At 48.0% G+C, this 21,334-nt stretch overlaps 1 protein-coding gene across 2 annotated transcripts in view; it reads right to left on the bottom strand.

The window, feature by feature from the left end:
• The window catches only part of HLF (HLF transcription factor, PAR bZIP family member), a 53,632-nt gene that overhangs the window by 2,502 nt on the left and 29,796 nt on the right, over positions 1-21,334 (bottom strand). For both annotated transcript variants that reach the window (XM_025859455.2, XM_025859456.2), the window contains exon 3: positions 4,927-5,147. In XM_025859455.2, the coding sequence (XP_025715240.1) occupies positions 4,927-5,147 (221 nt within the window). The remainder of the gene's footprint in view (positions 1-4,926; positions 5,148-21,334) is intronic.

Here is a 21,334-nt window from a genome sequence, read left to right on the forward strand (position 1 = left end):
GATGTATGTCTTGGTAATTAAAAACAGAAATTAAAACACACACACAGAAAAACTTCCACCTGCCACTGATCAATATCCTCATGTTGGTGGCTAGCATTTAAATAATTTACTCCTAATCTCCTGTTTAACTCTGCTCTAGACCTTAAATCTCCTGGGTACTACTTAAATGGGCATCGTGACCTGTGCCCCTCATCACTGCTCCCCTGCCAAAAAAAGGAAAACTTTCTGAGGAAGACTAGGAAATGCAAGTCTTCTTTTAGGCCTTACCAATTCATCTATGGTGCCACCTGGTGTGTTTTGCAACCCTTTCTTTTCAAGGACTTGCAACAGCAAATCTCTCCATCATAGCGAGGCTAATGCTTGCAGTTATGCAGTTAGCAGTTACTGGTCACCCAGAATACGTGGGCTGAGGCCAGTGCTTACCCTCCCCCAGGACTGCAAGGGGCAGTTGGCATTGGAAGAGGTCACATGGGTCGGGACCCAGGCTGCGAGGAAGGCCCAAGGTCAGTGGTGCACCCCATACCCGCCCATTACCCTTGGCAAATGTGTGCCCTGCACGGAGACAGGAAGTGTAAGAGAGAGCGCGCGTGCGCAGGCACCTTCTGCCCGCCATTCACCCCATTCACAGTCTGGTAACCGGTTCCTTATTTATAAAGCGTGCCCAGCCTTTTACACATTTCATAATAATATGTAACAAAGTGAAAAAGTGATCTTCCCAATAGCTGGCACTAGCATCCTTCTTTCAGAGAAGAAGGCTGTGCTTTGAAGAATAGCTGGATACAATGTCTACAAGAGCCAAACTGTGGAAAGAGCCAAGATGTCCATCAACAGATAAATGGATAAAGAGGTGGGGTGTGTGTGTGTGTGTAATGGAATATTATGCAGCCATCAAAAAAACCATGAAATCTTGCCCTTTGCAATGACGTGGATGGAACTGGAGGGTGTTATACTGAGTGAAATAAGTCAATCAGAGAAAGACATGTATCATATGACCTCACTGATATGAGGAATTCTTAATCTCAGGAAACAAACTGAGGGTTGCTGGAGTGGTGGGGGGTGGGAGGGATGGGGTGGCTGGGTGACAGACATTGGGGAGGGTATGTGCTATGGTGAGCGCTGTGAATTGTGCAAAACTGTTGAATCATAGATCTGTACCTCTGAAACAAATAATACATTATATGTTAAAAAAAAAAAGAAGATAGTAGGAAGGGAAAAATGAAGGGGAGGAAACCGGAGGGGGAGACGAACCATGAGAGACGATGGACTCTGAAAAACAAACTGAGGGTTCTAGAGGGGAGGGGGGTGGGAGGATGGGTTAGCCTGGTGATGGGTATTAAAGAGGGCACGTTCTGCGTGGAGCACTGGGTGTTATGCACAATGAATCATGGAACACTACATCAAAAACTAATGATGTGGGGCGCCTGGGTGGCTCAGTTGGTTAAGCGACTGCCTTCGGCTCAGGTCATGATCCTGGAGTCCCGGGATCGAGTCCTGCATTGGGCTCCCTGCTCAGCAGGGAGTCTGCTTCTCCCTCTGACCCTCCCCCCTCTCATGTGCTCTCTCTCTCTCTCTCATTCTCACTCTTTCAAAATAAATAATAAGTAAATCTTTAAAAAAAACTAATGATGTAATGTATGGTGATTAACATAACATAAAAAAAAAAAGAATAGCTGGATAAGTCAGCTCAGGGCAGGTGTGCTGCGGCCATTGGTGGGATTTGTCGTCTGTGCTTGAGAAAAGGGGGAGAGGCCAGGCTAGCTGGATGGAGTGAGCTGGGAGGAAGGAAAAGAGAGTCAAATGACTCCACAGGGGTAGGAGGACCGAAGGGCATATTAGCAACCATGAAGCCTCCAGTTCTGATGGCAGTTGTTTGGTTATTTTGATGTAAGCCCCAATTCCAACACCCCCTTGAGAGTCTCAGTAAATCTACCACAGTCCATGTTTCTTCGGTGTGTGGTTTAGGAGATCATTCAAAAGAGGAGCTGACTTAGGAGGTATCAGAACCTGACCCAAGGGACCAGGAGCCCGGGAGGTAAAGGAGCGCATGATAACCAGCCCCTGAGAGATGGCGGAGGCTGGGGGCAGGGTGGAGGGAAGGGAAGGGGGGTATACTGCATAGGCCCTGCACTTAGAGGTGTGTGACTGGGTGTTAAGGACCAGGGGAGTCAGCAGCTGACCTCAGGGTAACAACCAACTTTTCTGTCTTTTAGAGTTCTTCTCACTTCTAACATATTTTCATTTCCCAGCCTCATCTGTCCACACAAGCAGGGGGGCTAGGAAAGGTGTAGAATGGGGGCCAACTCAGGTGGGAGGGGAGCTGGGAGGAGGGGTGGAGCTGAGGATGCAGAAGGCTAGAATGAATGATGGGAGGAGGACTGCCCTGGGCCAGAAAAGCCGCGTGCCTCCCTTTGTTAAGGCGTAATGGTTGGGGGAGGGGGAAGCAGGCTACTGAGGGGGGCCGACAAATCGGGCACATTCCTGTTCTTTCCTCCTCTATTCTCAGGAACAGGGGCCATCTGGCCCCCTGGGTACCCCATCCAGCAAGGGCCCACCCAGTCCTGCCCCATCATCTTCCTCAAGATCTCACATTTGACACTGCCCCCCACCCCGCCCCCGCCAAGCCCCCTCCTGACAAGTCAGCGGTCCTTTTTTCTTGCCAGCCTAGCAGTTCCTTGAGAGTAGGAACGATGTCCGTTCTGGCTCACCTCTGTATATCCCCAGGGCTTGGAACACACAAGTGTTTGAAAAATATTTGTCAGGTGAACAAATGAACAGTTAAAAGCATGAAGACGTCAAGGTGATTAAACTGATTCTCAGCCAGGAATCCCAGGACCAACACTGCTTAACTTCTCCCAGGAGATGTGTGCTAACCCCAACGAATGGTGCCAGGGAGGGTTCCCACAGCTGTGGGGAAGACCAGTTACTGACGGGGCCATTTGGCTTGACTGGTTTGCTCGTCCAATGCTAGGGGCCACAAATACCTCTCCCAGCCACCTCCAGCTCAGTCCCCTCCGCCAGAAGGAGAATTATGTTACAGCTCTGCTTCTCCTTTCCACATGAGATCACGGCCTGTGGCCTGAGGCTTCTCTCATAACTGAAGAAATCCAAGGACACTTGGCAGGAGAACGGTCCTGCCTGCTTACCCACCTGCCATGGGAGAAGGTCAGGCCCAGCCGTGACAGCGGTACTATGCATAGTTCCAGCACAGTTCTCCCAAGGCCTCTGGGTTGCCAGGCTGACCTGGATTATTCAGTAAGCCTGCTCTTTGCTTTGAACTTGTAAATCTGGAGACCCTGGGAAGGTCTGGCTGCAAGTTAGAGCTACTGCTCAGGATCATCCTTCCAAACTCCTCTCTTTTCAAAAGCAGACACATGCTGCATGGCTCCTCAGTTGAGTTGGAGATGAGCTCTAAGACACAAGGAGGATCAGATGGCGAACAGGGGGAAAAGCGTCTGGTTGAGAGACTCAGCTGCCCAGGGCCTGATCCCCTGGCTCTTTCTTACCCTCTTGTGGTCTGACCATCACTTCCCAGACTTGTTTAGATTTCATGGTGTGTCTACTGTGAACTTTACTCTTTGGATTCTTAGGGGACAGCTACTGGTTTGTCACCCAAGGGCCCCTCTTGTGGCTCTTGGCATGGCCAACATGCTGCAGTGACATTTCTGGAAACTGGAAGACTCGGGGACCAGGCCTTCCACGAACCAGCAGAGTTCACCTTACTTCGCCTCTCTCCCTGCTCCATTTCCTCAACTGCAAAACGGTAATTTTGGTCTAAGGAACCCCTGAGGTCCCTTTCAGCCCCGACATTTGATGAGTCTGCCTCACTCAAGATAATCTCGGTACATAGATAACAGCAGTGATTCCAATCTGCTGATTTCCTTTTCCCCCAGTGCTCTTCCTAGATAGCACAAACAGGTAACCGGTCTAAATCGGTTCCAGGACCATGTCCCACACTCGCCTGTGTCCAGCATACAAGTAACTCTCCATCCACACCACAGTTAGTTTTGAGAAATGGGGGGTCAGAAGCTAGAAAAAGGCTAATTATGCCTGGTTTCAAGGCCTCGAATGTATACAATCACATCTCTATTGTCCATATGATTGGAAGGAACCATAAACACAAAAAATTCTAAGCCATGGCTAATCAAAAATGGTTCTATTTTGGGATTAGTGGACATGGCATAATTTTGGAAAGAATCCTCTTCCTAATTATGGTTAAATGTGTCAGATTAATTTTGTTTCAAGTTGTATCAGACTTTGTAAGGTAAATCTATTTTCCTTTATAAATAATATGTCCCCTCAACGTAGCAAAAGAGAAACAACCTGGAATTAACCTTTTGTTGAGATATTCAAGTGATCATTATTTAAGACACAGCATAAACATTACATATAAATATATAAGGGAACCCACCAGCTTCCTTAAGAAAAGCCCACCCAGGTCACCCGAGGGTGGAGAGAAGTCCTATCTCTTGTTGTTACTCCCTGGGGCCTATAAAGCAAAGGAAGCAATTGATTATCAATAAATTCCCCAAGGGAAGCTAACCCTCGAAGGACTTCGCGGTCCAGGTGTCCTTTGCAAATAATTTCCTTTCTCTTTCCAACCCTGAAAGATTTTGGTTTGATTTTATTGGGCTTTCCTAGGCTTCCCTGCAGATAGTAGCAGGTTTGTTTCCTTCGTGGATTGTAAATCACTCCAACATTTTATTTCTTCTCCTTATTTCTGTGCTATATCAAGACATGAAAAGGCATATTTCAGAAGACACCCAGGGAGGAAGCAACTTGCCTAGAGTCACATGCCAAGAAATAGGATCAGAAATCACAAGTCCTTTGTTCACTGGCTTGTGTGATCTTCCTGGAGGTCACGCTTTTAATCTGCCTCTCGATCCCACCCTCCATGTGCCCAAAGCCTGATGACCAGTTCCAATTTACCTTCAGATCATCGGGGATGAAGACTTTGCGTGCTTTCTTGATCATGGGCTGTGGCTTCAGTTCTTCCTCAGAGAACTTGCGTTTGCGAGGGTCAAACATTTCCTGACCAGGGATGCTGGAGAGGGCAAGGTCTGCCGGGTCTGGCTCATAACCCACTGGGACCTGGATGGTGTCAGGATCGATGGGACTTGGTGTATTGCGGTTTGCTGGCAGCAGCTGACCTGGAACAAGGCAGGAGCTTTCATTCAGGAACACCACTGCAGCCCCGTTAGACAACTACTTGATGATACTCCAGGATGAGTGGCAAGAGTCTTTGACTTTCTATGTGACTAACAGTGCTTATTTTATTCATCCTCACCGTGTTACTAAGAACACAGCAGGCTGATGACTTTAACTCATGTCAGATCAGGCAAAACAAAGACCCACACGCATGTTTGCAAACTAAATAAAAAATTACATGCATTCATTCTTTCCTGTAACACATTCATGGAGCACCAACTATGTGCCAGGCACTCTAATTTTTACCTTTAAGGTGTTTTCCATGCGAGTCAAGGAATCAGACCCATAGCGAGCCCACTGGGGTACCGTGAAGGGGCGGGGACAGAAGTAAACCTCCCGTGCTTCCGAAGCGTGGGGGACAGTACCTAACACAAAGGAGGTTCGGGACACTTTCTAGAGGTGACGCTTGGTGTAGCTGCGACTTGAGACAAACAGTGATTAGCAGAAAAGGTAATCCAGGGACAAAAACAAGCCAGGAGGCTCTGTCTTCGAGGGGCCACGGTAGCCTTGGGTAGCTATAGCTACCCACTGGACGGCGTGGAGACAGGCATAATGCAGGAGATGTGGTCAGGAGGGTGCCCAGTGGGGACACTATACCAGGCCCTGAGTGTCACGGAAGGATCCTGAGCTCCGAAGGGACAAGCAGAGCTCAAGCTGGGAAAGAGGGCTCAGGCAGCATGAGGAATGGACTGAAGGAGGCACGGCAGGAGACGGAGCTGGCTTCCAGGCTGCTGTGATGACCCCGGCGGCGACAGTGGGAAGAGGGTGGGTTCAGGAAGTATTTCACAAATTAGAAAGGACACATCAGGGAGGACCAGACTCCCAGGTGAGGGTTCTGCAGGCCCAACCACCGAAGCGCTCAAATGTCGCCCCCCCGAAAGGCGGTGAGAGTGAACTTAATAACAGCCCGCGATGTTTACGTGGGCGGCTCTGAATCTTAACTTCGAATTCCCTCTGAATTTTACAATTGCTCCCTTCACACCCAGAGAATAAATGAGAGGAGACAGCCTGGCGGTGTTTGGCTGCAACCCGCACTCCTCACTGCTAATGGTTGGACGATGTGTGAAACATCCTTCAGGTTTCATTAAAACCTACCCCAGGTTGGATCGTGAAGCCACTGACTCCCATTCTAGGTGAACTGTAAAACCACGCTCATCTGTTTTCTGGAAAGGCCTGGTGGGGAGCCTGCAAAATGAATGTTCGGGGTGACCTCTGAGGTCCTCACTCCACTTTGTATCCTGCTTGCCAAAGAAGAAAAGCTGGGCCCCCGAGGCATTGGCAGAGGACAGAGATTTCTCATTAGCCAAGCTGCCGCTCAGCGCCGGCTTCTAGAGACTGCTGGGTTCGGTATTGGATGGTGTCAAGCTAGATTTGATCTTGTGCCTCTTGACATTGCCTCAGACAATGAGCCATATCTGAGTAACGGGGATTTTATTTTCCCTTTAGAAATTCTCTTTGAACTTTAGTAACAAAGCTCCCCAATGCCCTATTGCTCTCGGCACCATCCGCCACCACCTGGCACACACCCAGGCATATGTACCCTCTCCTACCCTCTGGAAGCATCTCGTAATTAATATTTCCCAAACCTAACTGCTCCAAGTTACTTCAGAATTCTGTTATGATGCTATATTGCAGTGTTCTCCTTTATTGCTTTATAAATGTTAAGCTTCACACACACACACACACACACACACACACACACACACACACACACACACACACCCTCCTCTACTGGACAACATGGCCTTTCATGTTTTATCTACTTTATGCCCACCCCACTCCTCGCCGTGGTACCTTCTTCAGAGGTCAGCATCTACAAAGAGTATTCCTCATTTTAACGGTGGCCCTCTGAGACACTGGACTCTGACATTCATTTGTGGACATTCTAACAATAACACTGCACATTCAGGCAGAACCTTCCTTGGCATTCTTTCTCTCCAGCCCTTTCTTCCATGGAAGTAGGTCAGGCCTACCTGCAGAATGCAGAAAACTTAACTGGACCATAGATGAGGTCAGTGGCTTCCCCAGGGTCAGACAACAAATGGCAACAGATCCAGGTGAACCTGAGAAACAACCAGATCCTCTTTCTCCCCAAAGATACCCTCATGCCATCTTGTTCATCTATATTTTCTAAGGAGTTGATGCTGCTGGACTCACTTTCCCCCCCTTTATTCCAAAATGTCAACAGTGCTATTGGGTCAAGGGAAAGGAGGATCTTTATTATTTTGTCCTATTTTCGTGGATTTTCAAAATTTTAATGGAAGAATTTTCAACCTAAGAATGTATCATTATATAAACTTTGTAAATTACCAAAGATGTTCATTGCAAAATTTCAACAAATGCAGAAATGTGTCAAGAAGTGCTCCCATCCCCTGTCCCCAATCCATCTTGCCTCTCTTCCCAGAGGTGACTGCCCCTAACTGCTTGATGTGAACCTTAGGTACAAATAAATGATTTAACTCAAATAGGATTATACTACTCACATATCTTAAATTACTTTTTCAATATATGATATACAATTTCCCGTGTTAGTACAGATAGAACTACTTTGTTCTTTTTAAAGGGTGAGTAGTACTGAGGCACCTGGGTGGCTCAGTCGGTTAAGTGTCTGCCTTCAGCTCAGGTCATGATCTCGGGGTCCTGGGATTGAGCCCCACATCGGGCTCCCTGCTCAGCGGGGAGTCTGCTTCTCCTTCTCCCTCCGTGATCTCTCTCTCTCGCTTTCTAAGTAAATAAAATCTTTTTTTTTTTTTAATTTAAAAAAATTTTATTTGAGAAAGAGAGTGAGAGAGAGCGCATGTGCAAGAGAGAGAGAGCATGAGCAGGGTGAGGGGCAGAGAGAGAAGCAGACTCCCTACCAAGCAGGGAGCCTGATGTGGGACTTGATCACAGGACTCCGGGATCATGACCTGAGCCGAAGGGAGACGCTTAACCGAGTGAGCCACCCAGGCACCCGATAAATAAAATCTTTAAAAAAAAAAGGAGGGGTGAGTAGTATTTACCCACTCATTCCTAACTGATGGATTTTTAGGTATTTTTGGAGAAGAGATTCCTAGAAGTGGGGCTGCTCATCCAAAAGGTATGTACATTTTATGTTTATAACTGTACTGTTAAACTGTCATTTCTATTCATACTTGTACCAACAATTATGAGTACATTTCTGCACCATATTAATTTTTAAAATGTTGTCAGTCTGATAGATACAAACATCACTATTGTTTTAATTTGCATTTCCCTTATTAGTAGTGAGACTGAACATCTCAACTATTTATCAAGTATTTATTTCTTCTGCTATGCACCACCTCTTCCTGTCTTTTCCTCCCTTTTAAATGGATTTTGTTGCTTACTCATTTGTAAGAACTCTTTATAGATTGGATATAATCCTTTCATTTGATTTATCTATAGAAAATATTTTCTCCCAGACTATTGTTTGTTTTCTAACTTTGCTTATAGAGTTTTCCACTATTGGCAAGACCTTACATGGTAATGTAGTAATATCTTGAAATCTTCTCCTTTACGGCTTCTAACTTCCTTATCTTCTACCCAAAAATTATATTACATATGCACACATATGTATACATTTCTTTCTATATACACATATATGTATTTATATATTACTCTATACTTTTATTTATTGAGAGAGAGAGAGCACATGAGAGGGGGGAGGGTCAGAGGGAGAAGCAGACTCCCTGCTGAGCAGGGAGCCCAATGCGGGACTCGATCCTGGAACTCCAGGATCATGACCTGAGCCGAAGGCAGTCGCTTAACCAACTGAGCCACCCAGGCACCCCTGGATTTGTATTTTTAAAATTGTAAGTCACCTAGGATTTAGTTTTGTGTATAATATAAGCAAGGAATTTTAATGTTTTCTAAATGTCTTAATATAATAATATCAGTAAGGCTTGATATTTGACAAGGCAAGTTCTGCACCCCTTACTGTTCTTTTTTGGAAAATTTTCTTTGGTATTTTTTCTTTCTAAATAAAGTTTCCTTTTTGCTTTTTTAAGATTTTATTTATTTGTCAGAGAAAGAACACAAGCAGGGGAAGCAGCAGGTAGAGGGAGAAGCAGGCTTCCCGCATAGCGGGGAGCCTGATGTGGGGCTCCATCCCAGGACCCTGGGATCATGATCTGAGCTAAAGGCAGATGCTTAACGACTGAGCCACCCAGGCGCCCCTATTATTGAGATTTTTGTGGGGTTCTTTTTTGAGATTTTTGAATGAAGATTGCATGAAAGCTATGAGTCAATTTGGGGACAAGTGAGGTCTTTAAAATATTGAGTATACCCATAGTATAACTGTTCATTTTTATTTATTTATTTTTTGGTCTTTTTCTTATACCTAGCAGTTAAGGCTTATAGTTTTCTTCATTTTAACTATTCACATTTATTGCCAGGTATACCTCTTAAACGTTTTATAGTAGTTGTTCCTAGTGTAAATCTTCCAGGATGTCTTCTAATTGGTTATTGCTGGGGTCGAGGAAACTACTAGTTTTAAAACACTGGGTTTATATCCAGCCCCTTTTATTCTCTAATTAGTCCTAATTGCTCTAGTATTGCCAACTTGGTTTTCTAAGAGAAAACGAACATAATCTTATCTTCTGCCTCTGGGGACAATTGTTGCTTCCTTTCCATGTTGATAATTCCTACTTTTATAAAACCTCACTGCATTAGCTAGGCTCTGCAAGACAAGGAGGAGTAACACGGGTAAAGACTAGAGATTGTGGCTTATCCCAGCCTTTAATGGAAAAAGCTTTTAATACTTCCTAGGAAGTGTTCAAGTATGAAGGTTTGTTTTCTAGCATCCTAATAGGTGCAGTATGACAAACTAAGGCAGTTCCAACATATTGTACTGAGAGTTCTTTCTTTCTTTTTTTTTTTTTAATCAGAAACAGTGCATTACATTTCCTCAAATGCCTTTTTAGAATCTGTTGAGATGATGGTGTGGTTTTCTCCCGTAGTTGTTAAGTCTGAGCCTGGGATTTCTCCAAGGCTTGCTTTGAAAGAGCCGGGCTACACAAGATCAACCCCATGTTGCAGACTCTGCAGTTTGCAGACACACTGTTTTCTTTTTTTTAAAAACATCTTGATGAAAGTCACTTCCAAAAGGGCCAGGGAGGATTTCTGGAGGAAAGCGTGGAACAAAGGAACTTGAATCGAAGAAGATGAGAAATTACCTTCAAACGCAGAACTGGCCTCCACTTTTGTCACAGATTAACCACGACTAAACCTCCAAATAGGATAACCGAAGATCGGCGATTTCTTATATACTTTAACAAGAAGTTAGCATCTTGCGCCCAATTAGCTGACTGGCTAGAAGTCACCAGTGAATGGGGACAGCAACAATCTGTGTCCTGTGTCCTTATCTCTTTTCAAGTCAATGTTTTGTTTACATTATGGCTGCATCAAAGCAATAATAAGTCATAGCTGTAGTTGCTATTTCATCCTCAAGGCTAATTGCAACACCTCCAACCTTTTGGTTGTGCTTCTTGTTCAGGCAGTTAAGTAAACAAAACCTTAGATCTGCAGCAGTAATTTCAGGACAGATAATACTCCAGTGTTTATCACTGGCGAGCATTATTCTCTATAAAAGATGGCTGAGAAAAGAGAAAGTAATCTGGTTTTGGCTGAAGTGTTCTCTATTAGCACTGATGGGTGAACTTCCTCGTGATTCGAAGACTGTTCCCAGATCTTGGTCCAAGCTCTTTCTCTCCTCCCCATAACCAGTTTGTGGTCCATTGGCTTCCCATCATCACCTCTGGACCCTGGATGGCCATAAATTGATTTGATATAGCACCATTTACCCTCTTTGCACCCACTGCTTTCAGAAGGAAACTGGCATCGGGGGTCACAGCCTATTTTGCTACAAAACACCCCTGCTTCTGAGAATCCCTTCCATTACAGGGAGCCAATTAACTTAGAAGAATGTAGTAACACTAGCGAGTCCCTAAGGAGTGCTCATGATATGTACAGGGATTAAATAAAAATCTCACAAGTACCTCCGAAGGATATGGGCTTTGTGGACCCCAAGGCCAATTAGCCTGTCTCTGTTCTGACGGCAGGACCTCTTTTCTTGTTCACCAAGAAAGTCTGCAAAAGCAGCTGCATCCTAATGGTCAAAGTCCTCACCCTTCCCTCTACCCATGTTCTGTTCCATGTGGCTTTGCAGTTCCAGGCAGAGTCTATTCCCCCATGCCTTGAATCTGGGCTGGTATTGTGACTTGCACTGGCCAACAGAGTGTGGCAGATGTGACAGTGTCAGCTCTGAGGCTGGACCTAAAGTGACTGTGCATGCTATGGCTGCTCTCCAGCTCTCTGTCACCCCTGATACCTGCTTGGTCCAGCCTACCGGGGAGTGAAGGGCACGTGGGCACATGGAACAGGCCAGTCTAGGTCAGCTCCCTTGAGGTGCGAGTCTGGCCCTGCTCAGCAGAGCCACCTGACTGACCCATAGCATTTCCAGGTAAGTAAACAATAAGCCTTCGTTTGTGCATGTGACTACTTGGTAGACAGAATCATGAGAACAAGATGAGTGATCCACGAGGCTGAGCTACTGCCTACAGGGAGCTGCTCAGACAGTAACACTAATGGTTTGGCAGGGTTTTCGGCGTACAGGGTAGTGGTTAAAGTGTGAAAGGAGTCAGACTTGGGTTTGAGTTGATTCTGCCACCAGTATGTTATAAACTTGGGTGCTGGTGAATAAGGGACCACAAAGAAATACCCTCCCCCCATTTCCTAATAAGGTCTGTTTTAAGGAACAAGAACTCTTGGTGCTCCGCCCTCCCCTTTCTTTAATTTCCCTCTCTGAGTTTCGGTTTCTTCATCTGCAGATGAAGATTACTATGCCAGTCTCAGAGGGGCGTGTGAAAAATGAATGAGATAATGTATATATAAATAAAGTGCTTCACACAATGCATAGTACCTGGAAGGTACTCAATAAATGATCTAGATATATGCGCCATTACACAATATAGATCCTATCCTCACAAATACTTAAAACAATGAAAGACTGTGCCCCCCTTGTCCAAGCCCCCCCAGCCTCCCCCGAACTACTGCCACATCCCCCTAACGGATCTTCTGCCTCCCATTTGTGTCTCCACAATGCACTCTCCACGCAGCTACCAGAAGGTATTCTAAAAATGCAGGCCCATGCAGGCCACTCCCCCATACCAAAACCCTCCAAAGGCTTTCCATCACCACATATGATAACATTCAAGACTCCCCCTCACTCAATATGCTTAGCCATGCTGGCCTTCTCTCTGCTCCTCACATACCCCAAGCAGGACCCCACCCAGGCCTGTGTGCTCAGTCTTCTCTCCCCCTAAACCCTTTTTCCCCTGCTCTCTGCCTGCCCAGGCCTTTTGCGTCATTTAGACACCAGCTTGTGGCGTCTCCTAGATCCTGTGACTTGCCCCCGCACCCTGCCTTCCCGACCACCCATCTGATCACCTTTACAATAGTCATCTCCACCCAAAACTGTCTTTTGTATTTGCTCGACGTGTGTTGACCGCCTCCCTCCACCTGCATGGAAGCTCCATGGGCTGGGGACCCTGTTTTATTTGCTGCCGCAGCCCCAGTTTCTATATGGAGCCTGCATGGAGGCGGCACTTGGTACACACCATTGAATAACCAGAAATAAATACTCCCAGATCCTAACAAAGAAGGTGTTGGGAAACAGGGACTATTTTCTCTGTTTTATTATATTTTGCAAATTGTCCATAATGAACATCTTTCATTTCCAAGGTCAGAAACTAAAACATTACTTTTTAAAGAATGGGCTCTGCTTCGCTTTGCACATAGTACGTCCAGGCGCCCGTGTGAAATGTGGTCGAGAGAAGGCCACTCAAGTCCCTAGAAAAGAGGGGAGGAAGGACAGGTGGAGAAAGAGCAGACCCAAGAGACACAGGAGAACCAGGCGGAGGAAGGACAGCGGGAAGGAGGAGCTGAGAAACTAAAGCAGGAGCACAGGATGAAAGGGGAAGTGGAAGAAGCGAGGGAGCGAGGAAGGATGTGGAAGGACAGAAGGTCTTAGAAAGGAAGGGAAGGGAGAGAGAAAGAAAGAGGATGGGAAAGAAGAGGGTCAGCTGAAGACTAACATGGGAAACGTCCTTCTGGACCCCGGCTGCCGGGACCCGGACATGATACTGACGCTCTTTTTTTGTTTGTTTGTTTGTAATTTTTTGGGTAATTTTTTATTGTTATGTTAATCACATTCCATCATTAGTTTTTGATGTAGTGTTCCATGATTCATTGTTTGTGCATAACACCCAGTGCTCCACGCAGAACGTGCCCTCTTTAATACCCATCACCAGGCTAACCCATCCCCCCACCCCCCTCCCCTCTAGAACCCTCAGTTTGTTTTTCAGAGTCCATCGTCTCTCATGGTTCGTCTCCCCCTCCGATTTCCCCCCTTTTATTCTTCCCTTCCTGCTATCTTCTTTTTTTTTTCTTAACATATATTGCATTATTTGTTTCAGAAGTACAGGTCTGTGATTCAACAGTCTTGCACAATTCACAGCGCTCACCGTAGCACATGCCCTCCCCAATGTCTATTACCCAGCCACCCCATCCCTCCCACCCCCCACCACTCCAGCAACGCTCCGTTTGTTTCCTGAGATTACGAATTCTTCATATCAGTGAGGTCATATGATACCTGTCTTTCTCTGATTGACTTATTTCACTCAGCATGATGCTGACACTCTTTAAGTGTCCTGAGCCTTACATGGCAGACACACGGACGTGAGGCAAAAACGAATCTCTCTCTTTTTGTCAGATTCAGACAAGGTTCCCAGTAAGTACGCTCATGGCTGCCGAACAGGTGCACCCAAAAGCCTACCACAGAGATGGCTTTCATCTAAGCAGCTCTTTGCCCGTGACTCCCTCCACGCGGTAAGACTGTCAACAGAAATCTGGGTTAGGCTTGATGCTGAAAGGCCAGCTCGGTCCCTTATGTGCGACCATCAGTACCCATGTCGTGCCATCCCATGGGTTGGCAGGCAGGCACGCCCCACCCACTGGGTGGTCAGTCTCAGTCATATGGATGGCTGACTGGGTAGGGCCCTTACTCCCCAGCAGGCCCCTCTGACGGGCTGCCTCATCCAATCCTCACAATGACTGTGTGAACGTGGAATTATTAGTAAGTAATTATTAGTATCCTCCTTTTCCAGATGTGGAAGCAGTTTAAGACAAGCTCAGAAATGCTAAATAATTTGCCAAAGGTTGCCCAACTAGCAGATGAAACAGGGACTTACCTCCCCATTTTTCTGACTCTGAAGCCCAAGGTTTTGTTGTTGTTGCTGTTGTTTTGTTTTTTAAAGATTTATTTTAGAGAGGGGCAGAGGGAGAGAGAATCTCAAGCAGACTCCTCACTGTGTGCAGAGCCTGACACGGTGCTCAATCTCATGACCCTGAGATCATGACCTGAGCCAAAATCAAGTGTTGGATGCTCAACCTACTGAGCCACCCAGGTGCCCTTGAAAAATCGAGTTTTTAATTGTGCAAATACCCCAGAAGTGGAGGCCAGAGAGCGTAGTGCTGCATCAGCAGAAAACGAGGGACTCTGCACTTCAGGAGTGAGGGTCCTGTGTCGGGACCTGGGCTAGGAGCCTAATGTACAACATTCTACTGAACCACCACCGCCCCCCCACGGGCAGATCGTGTCCCACATTTTATGGATGAGGAAACGTTTGGTCAGAGAGGTGAAACCACCTGCATCAAGTCGCACAGCTAAAAATCTGGTCGGGGGGGCAGGGTCAGGTGTCCCCTGAATCCACTGGCCATGCTGCGTTCCTCTTGGAGGAGTGGGAGGCGATGGGGAGGACGGCGCAGATTCCCTTCTCTCTAGCCCAGCATGGGCACGCAGCAGATGGACCCCAAAGAAGTGGGAAGAGCCCATGGACAAGGGCCCCCAGGAAGTTATGGGCAGCCAGCCACTGATTTCCTCCCCCTCCGTTCCTTCCTCTCCCCTCCCTCCCTCTCCTCCACCACCCCAGTCCCCCTGACTAGCTGAGGGCATGTCTGCCTTTGACATCACCATTGCCGGCCACAGGCTCAGGGCTCCTGTCCACACTACGTCTCGCTCACTGGCATCTTTAACGAGCTCTGGGACAGCCAACGACCATGCATCATGAGGAGAAAGGCAAGCATCCCTGGCAGAGAGGGTGTCTAGCATATTGTTGTGTGCATATGAAGCTGGCTTCAAAGGCTGCTTCATGGGGGAGGCATGTTCTACCTCCATGCCCTTCAGTGATCACTGTGCCCATGAGGGCTTGGTCTGGGTTTCGGCACAGAGAGACAGTTGGGACTCTGTTCTGAGGCTCAGCTCCGCCTTCATCCCTCTGCTTTGACCCGTCCCGTGAGACGGCGCGGTTCACCCGAAAGCTCAGACAGACTTGGACACATCATGGCATTACCCTAAACGGCTCCGTGGCCTGGGGCTGTCGTGTGGCAGGCAGAGTCTTGTTCCCTCATCTGCCAAGTGGCGCCGGATGGGTGGGCGGTGGGGCCAGGAAGGCGAGCCCCTCAGCGGGCGTGGGGTCCACGCGTCCCTCCCACACGCTCCCCAGCACCTGTTCTCCCGTAGCTGCAGCCCCAGAGCCTGTGCCCCCCCGTGTGACCCCACGTCCAGGACAAGCACTTTGCCCTGGGATTGTGCATCAGGACCCGAAATGGCCCTGACTTGACTCGGCAGCTCCTAACTTGGCAGGAGCTGGGACCGGATTAACAAGGCCTCTCATTCCGAGGCTGTTTATCATCACGCTTCTTGCCAACGGTGTCAGCAAGAAACCTGCCTCCTTGAACTGACTGAAAGGTGAAGCCAGAGGAGCTCATAACCACAGCCTGTTGCAAGTCAGTCAAACAGTGGGCAGAAGAGACATTCCCGCTAGAGGTCAGGGCACAAGTGGGCCCACCAGCCTTCTCGCCATGGCCCTGAGGTCTGGTACCCTCCATCTCCTCCCCTGTGGGCCAAGGGCCTCTCCCCATCGCTGCCACAGCACCCCAGGGTGTAGAGAAGTCAAAGATGGGCCAGAAACGAACTCAGGGCCAAAGACTGAGGCCCAAGTGAGGCGCCTCTCAGATCGGGCAACTCTGGCCCCTGCGGTGGGTATGGAGGGTCATCACAGGGAACAAGAGGCCCTATCCTTCTCCCACACACTCATGCCCCACCCCCACCCCACCCCAAAGCTGCGGCGCTATGGTGGGAAAAGATCGGGCCCCTCTGCCCATGCCGGAAATGCACGGTGCTCTGAACACCCAGGAGCTGGAAGGTGAAATCCCAGCCGCCTCTGGCTAGCTCCAAGTCTGGAAGTTGTCTTGTGCTCCAGCTCTCCCTACTGAAGGAGGGGAGGCCCAATCCCTCCCGAAAGCTGCCACAGGGACAGTGGGAGTGGCCAAGAATGACCATTTCAAGCCCCCTGCAACTCCACGCCCCAGAAGACAAGCAACAGGAGACACGTGGAGAGGACCGAGTGGATACCGATGTCCAGTGTCAGACCCCTGCCACGGGCTACACGGAGGGGATGCCATCCAGACCCACCACTTTCCACAGATGAGTGGCTGACGGGGAGCAGCACCCGCTTGCATTTTTTTTTTTTTAAGATTTTATTTATTTATTTGAGAGAGAGAGAATGAGAGATACAGAGCACGAGAAGGAAAAGGGTCAGAGGGAGAAGCAGACTCCCCGCTGAGCGGGGAGCCCGATGCAGGACTCGATCCCGGGACTCCAGGATCATGACCTGAGCCGAAGGCAGTCGCTTAACCAACTGAGCCACCCAGGCGCCCACCCGCTTGCATTTATGGCTGCATCTGGACCCAGGTCAGCGGCGCGTTGCATCTCTACGGCCTCATTCCACCCTCCTGACAGTCCTGGGAAGTAGGTAGGACCAATGGGCATATTTTCCAATGGAGAAAGTGAGCCACTAAGCAATTTCCCTCGGTCCCCGTAGGACGGGGCTACTTTCTGATCAAGCAGAGAAACAAGCTCTCCCAACCTGGAGTCTATTTTCAGAGGCTCTTTCCATTTTTAATGACAACACGCACTAGAATCAGCACCACCTAGGTCCCTGGAGTCTGTTTAATTGTCTGAGTTGGTGAAAATGTGCAGGCCTAGTCATTTGAAACCGGCAGTTTTCAAAGTGCTGCCATGGCGAGTTATTAAACTGTCTATTCTCCTTTGGGCTACGTTAAATTTTTTTGTTTGGATTTAGGGGAGGGAGTGAAACAGTGAACCAGATAAGGGGCGAGGTTTGCCAACGCTCCCTGAGAACCCATGAACCTGTGCCAAACAAACGGCCCCCACTCTCCCCGAACGACACCCTTCCTTCTCTCCCCAACCCCCAATCCAAACCAAACAAACATAGGAAGAAAAACAGGATTGTTCTAAAGCCCGAGTTTCCGGATGAACATGAATAGGATTCAGGTGTGTCTGTGGTTCTGCAGCTTCTCAAGGAGATTCACAAAATTCTTTCCTGTGCAAGACTCCAAGCTGAGCACCCAAAAGTAAACAAGCGTTTCCAGAGCCTCCCTGCCTTGGCTCAGGGCCAGGGCTCTGTGTGGCTGTCTCCTGCCGAAGTTCACAGAGTCCTGGCCTGATCTGGGTGTCACTGCACATTGCCCCCAGCCTCACTGTTACCTCCAGGTCAGGGTGTTTAGACCAAACCCATCCTCCAAGCTCCCAGGGACCATCAGCCTCTCATGCCTGCCAACTGTCCATTTCTCCATCCTGTCAGGCTTCAAATATTAACCACACACCTCTCATGTGGGAGGGAGAAGTGAGCCATGGATCTGGATCCAAAGAGTCCATCGCTTATGGAAACCTTGGGGAGATTCCCTGGGCTTCCCTTTGACCCCCCCATTAAATAACAGGATGCAAGGCTGGAATGACAGCAAAGGCTCATTCTGGCTCTGGCAATAAATTATCCCTGCAGCTCATGGGAGGTTTTCCCTTGCGATTTAGATCCCTGTTTGGGGCCAGGTTCAGGCCATTCTATGGAGGACTCGGACAATTGCAATACCTTCCTCACTGGTCTCTCTGCCACCTGCAATCCCGTCGGCCAACACGGCCACCAGGTTACTCTTCCTAGAACATCTCCAGGGTCAAAGGCAGCCAATGGCTCCCCACTGCCTCCCAGTTTAACCACAGACAACAAAGGACCTCTTGACTCAGGCACATGGCCCTCACCGTGGAGTCTCTGCTCAAACCAAGCTGCTCTACCTGGCTTCCTGGACATCCTTGCTTCATGTCCTCTCTACCTCTACCTGTCCTGCCACCTATCCGGGCTGAATTCAGGCCCTCCTCCTGCTGATTGCCCCAGTGTTGGTGGCAGATTTTAACTTCCCTCGCACTTAGTGTCTAGATCATATTGCATGAAGCACATGCAAGCCTAGAATTTTGACCAGATTAAGTCACTCTGCAACTTCTAAGCAATTACCCATTCTCAGATTAGATTGGAAATCTTTTCGGGGAAAGGACTTGCCAATGCCTTGCATAAAAGATGATTAGCAAAGGCTTGCTGATTAAAACATTCATTTGTGGGGGCGCCTGGGTGGCTCGGCGTCCAACTCTTGATTTCAACTCGGGTCATGACCTCAGGGTCCCGGGCTCTGGGCTCAGCAGGGAGGCGGCTTTGAGGTTCTCCCTCCCTCTCCGTCTGCCCCTCCCCCCATGTTCTCTTTCTCTCTAAAATAAATAAGTCAATCTTTAAAAGAAAAACAGAAAACATTCATTTGTGTAACAAACATTCACTGAACACCTACTACGCACTAAGCTCTGAGAATTTATAAATAAAACCCAACCCCTGGGAGCATAGACACTGGAGGCAGAAACAGTGAGCAAGCGGACGGTTAGAATACAAGTGCTAAGTGCTCTGAGAGAGCCTTGCCCAGGGAACCAAAGGTTGGCGTTCAAAGGTTAATCATTAATCCAGATCCCTGCAGAGACTGCAGGGACATCAGGAATAGCTTCTCTGATGGAGCTGGCATCTTGGTGGACTCCTGAAATTGGCCACACAAGTCAAGGCACAAGGGGCGGCCAAGGCAGAGGGAACAGAATATGGGAAGGCATGAAGATGTGAGGAAATTCATGGGCCAGTCAGGGAACTGAACGGTTGGCATGGCGGGAGTTCAGAGGGCAGAGAGAGGGGTAGAAAGAATGGAGAGCAAAGACTAGCTTCAGGTGCTCAGATCTTATCCTCAAGGGAATGCGAGCAATGGATGAAATATTGCTGTGGCACCCAAGTGGATGAGGGATCAGAAGGGGGACTGGAAATGAGGGTCCCCCCACAAAATGACAGAAGACCGGGTAGGTGCAAGAGTTACTGATGAGGTAGGTTCACTGTGAGCCAGCTCGATATGGGGAAAAGAGAAGGAGAGAGCAAGATAAACTTGTAGGTTTCTGGCCTGGACAGCAGGAAAGGAGGTGGTTAAAATACACTGAAAACAAGGAATACAGTGGAGTGAGCACATCAGAAGAAAAACACGGTGTCTAGTTGTGGGCCCACCGAGTCCGAGGTGCTGGTGCTTTCCAGATGAAGAAGCTGGAACACACGGACCTCAGCTTTGTCCCCAAGTCTAGGCTTCAGGAGAGCAACCCGAACGACACACACAGACTTAATAATCTTGAAATCCCCCCAGGAGAGGACACAGGGCATTAAGAAAAGCAGAGAAAAAAGATCCTAGGGGAACACTGTAGGGACATGTAGGGCCAGGGAGAAAAGCATTCCATGGAGGATACTTCGAAGAGGCCAGAGACAGAGGAGGTAAACTAGTTCTTGGACAAGCTGGTGAAATGGGACTGACCAAAAAGATGGTTCTCCTAATTATATTGTTAATCCCTGATGGGCAGTCACTGTGCCTCCTAATCAAGGAGCTACATTATTACCTCCATTAAACAAATGAGAAACAATACAACAAGACAGATCAAGTAATTTACTCAAGGTCAAAGAGTTGGAAGAGCCTACATTCAAAGTAGGGCTAGTTCCAAGGCCCTCACGTTCTTTCTACATGTCCACCGGCACCCACACACATCCACCCACAAAACTGGGGCCAAAGGCTGGCGTCCAACAATTTCCTTCAAGCAACACTCCCGGGCCCCCTGCATGTGGCAGGGATCCTACGGTTCTGACATGGATCTTGGGATGTCAGGTGTCTACTTTCCAATCTCTGTGGGGGTATTTTGTGAGGGGTGCTTGCAAGGGTATTCCTATGCTGAACAACCCAGCCTAACAGAGGTATATTTCCCTTTGCTGTGTGTCCATTACACCTACTGCCTGAAGTTCCCACAACAGCTTTTTATTTTTGTATTCTTGGTCTGGCAAGCTTATGTTGGGAGGGCATGAGCAGTGGAGGTAGGGAAGATGTTGGATGAGAATGTCTGGAGGGATTCCCTCTCTAGCCCACAGTCCGAGATGTCTATACCACAGGCTGGGTGTATAACAAGGAAGAGGGATATTTTCTCCCTCCTTATTAGTTAATGATAATTCTGAAAGGTTGCGAAATCATAGGCAATAGGAACTGCCGGGGGGGGCGGGGGGGCGGAGGTTATGCTAAATCAGGGATGTGGATTCTTGGGGGAAAAAAAGTCAACTTAATTCCATGGAGTCAGCTGTTATCTAAACAAAATGGATGTTGTACCCTGAGCATCTCATTTGGGGTGAGGTGAGCAATCCCCTAATCATGCTAGCCCTTGTAATTGCTGCCCGGGTGGGGGGCAGGGGGCACTTCAGCTTCATATAAGTATTCACTGCACAAGTCTGGTCATTGCTCAATGGGCACACACCTTTGTGATGAGGTGTCATGGAAGGAATTACATTATAAAGAAGTGACAACTCAGTCTCAGTCATTTAGGGAGAGGGAAAAGTAAAATATATAGTTTACAGCGGTCACCTGGTTTTTACATTTAAGTGCAAGCCAAGGCTTGGGAAAAGGCATACACTCAGGTTTTCTTAAGTAAATTCAAATCCCACCTAGGGGGGAAAAACAAAGCCAAACAGCCACTGATTCACATGAGGAATAAAAGTGGAGGGGTTTATTAAATCTAGTGTTTACCACCATGTTGGTGGGGGGGAGGGGGAGACACAGTAAATTTTCACCCAATTTTAAGCCTGCGGTAAGTCAGCCTATAGTCCTACAGTTC

Source organism: Callorhinus ursinus, unplaced genomic scaffold (assembly GCF_003265705.2).
Source record: "Callorhinus ursinus isolate GAN/ISIS: 27379988/994484 unplaced genomic scaffold, GSC_fseal_2.0 scaffold52, whole genome shotgun sequence".
Classification (NCBI taxonomy): Eukaryota; Metazoa; Chordata; class Mammalia; order Carnivora; family Otariidae; genus Callorhinus; species Callorhinus ursinus.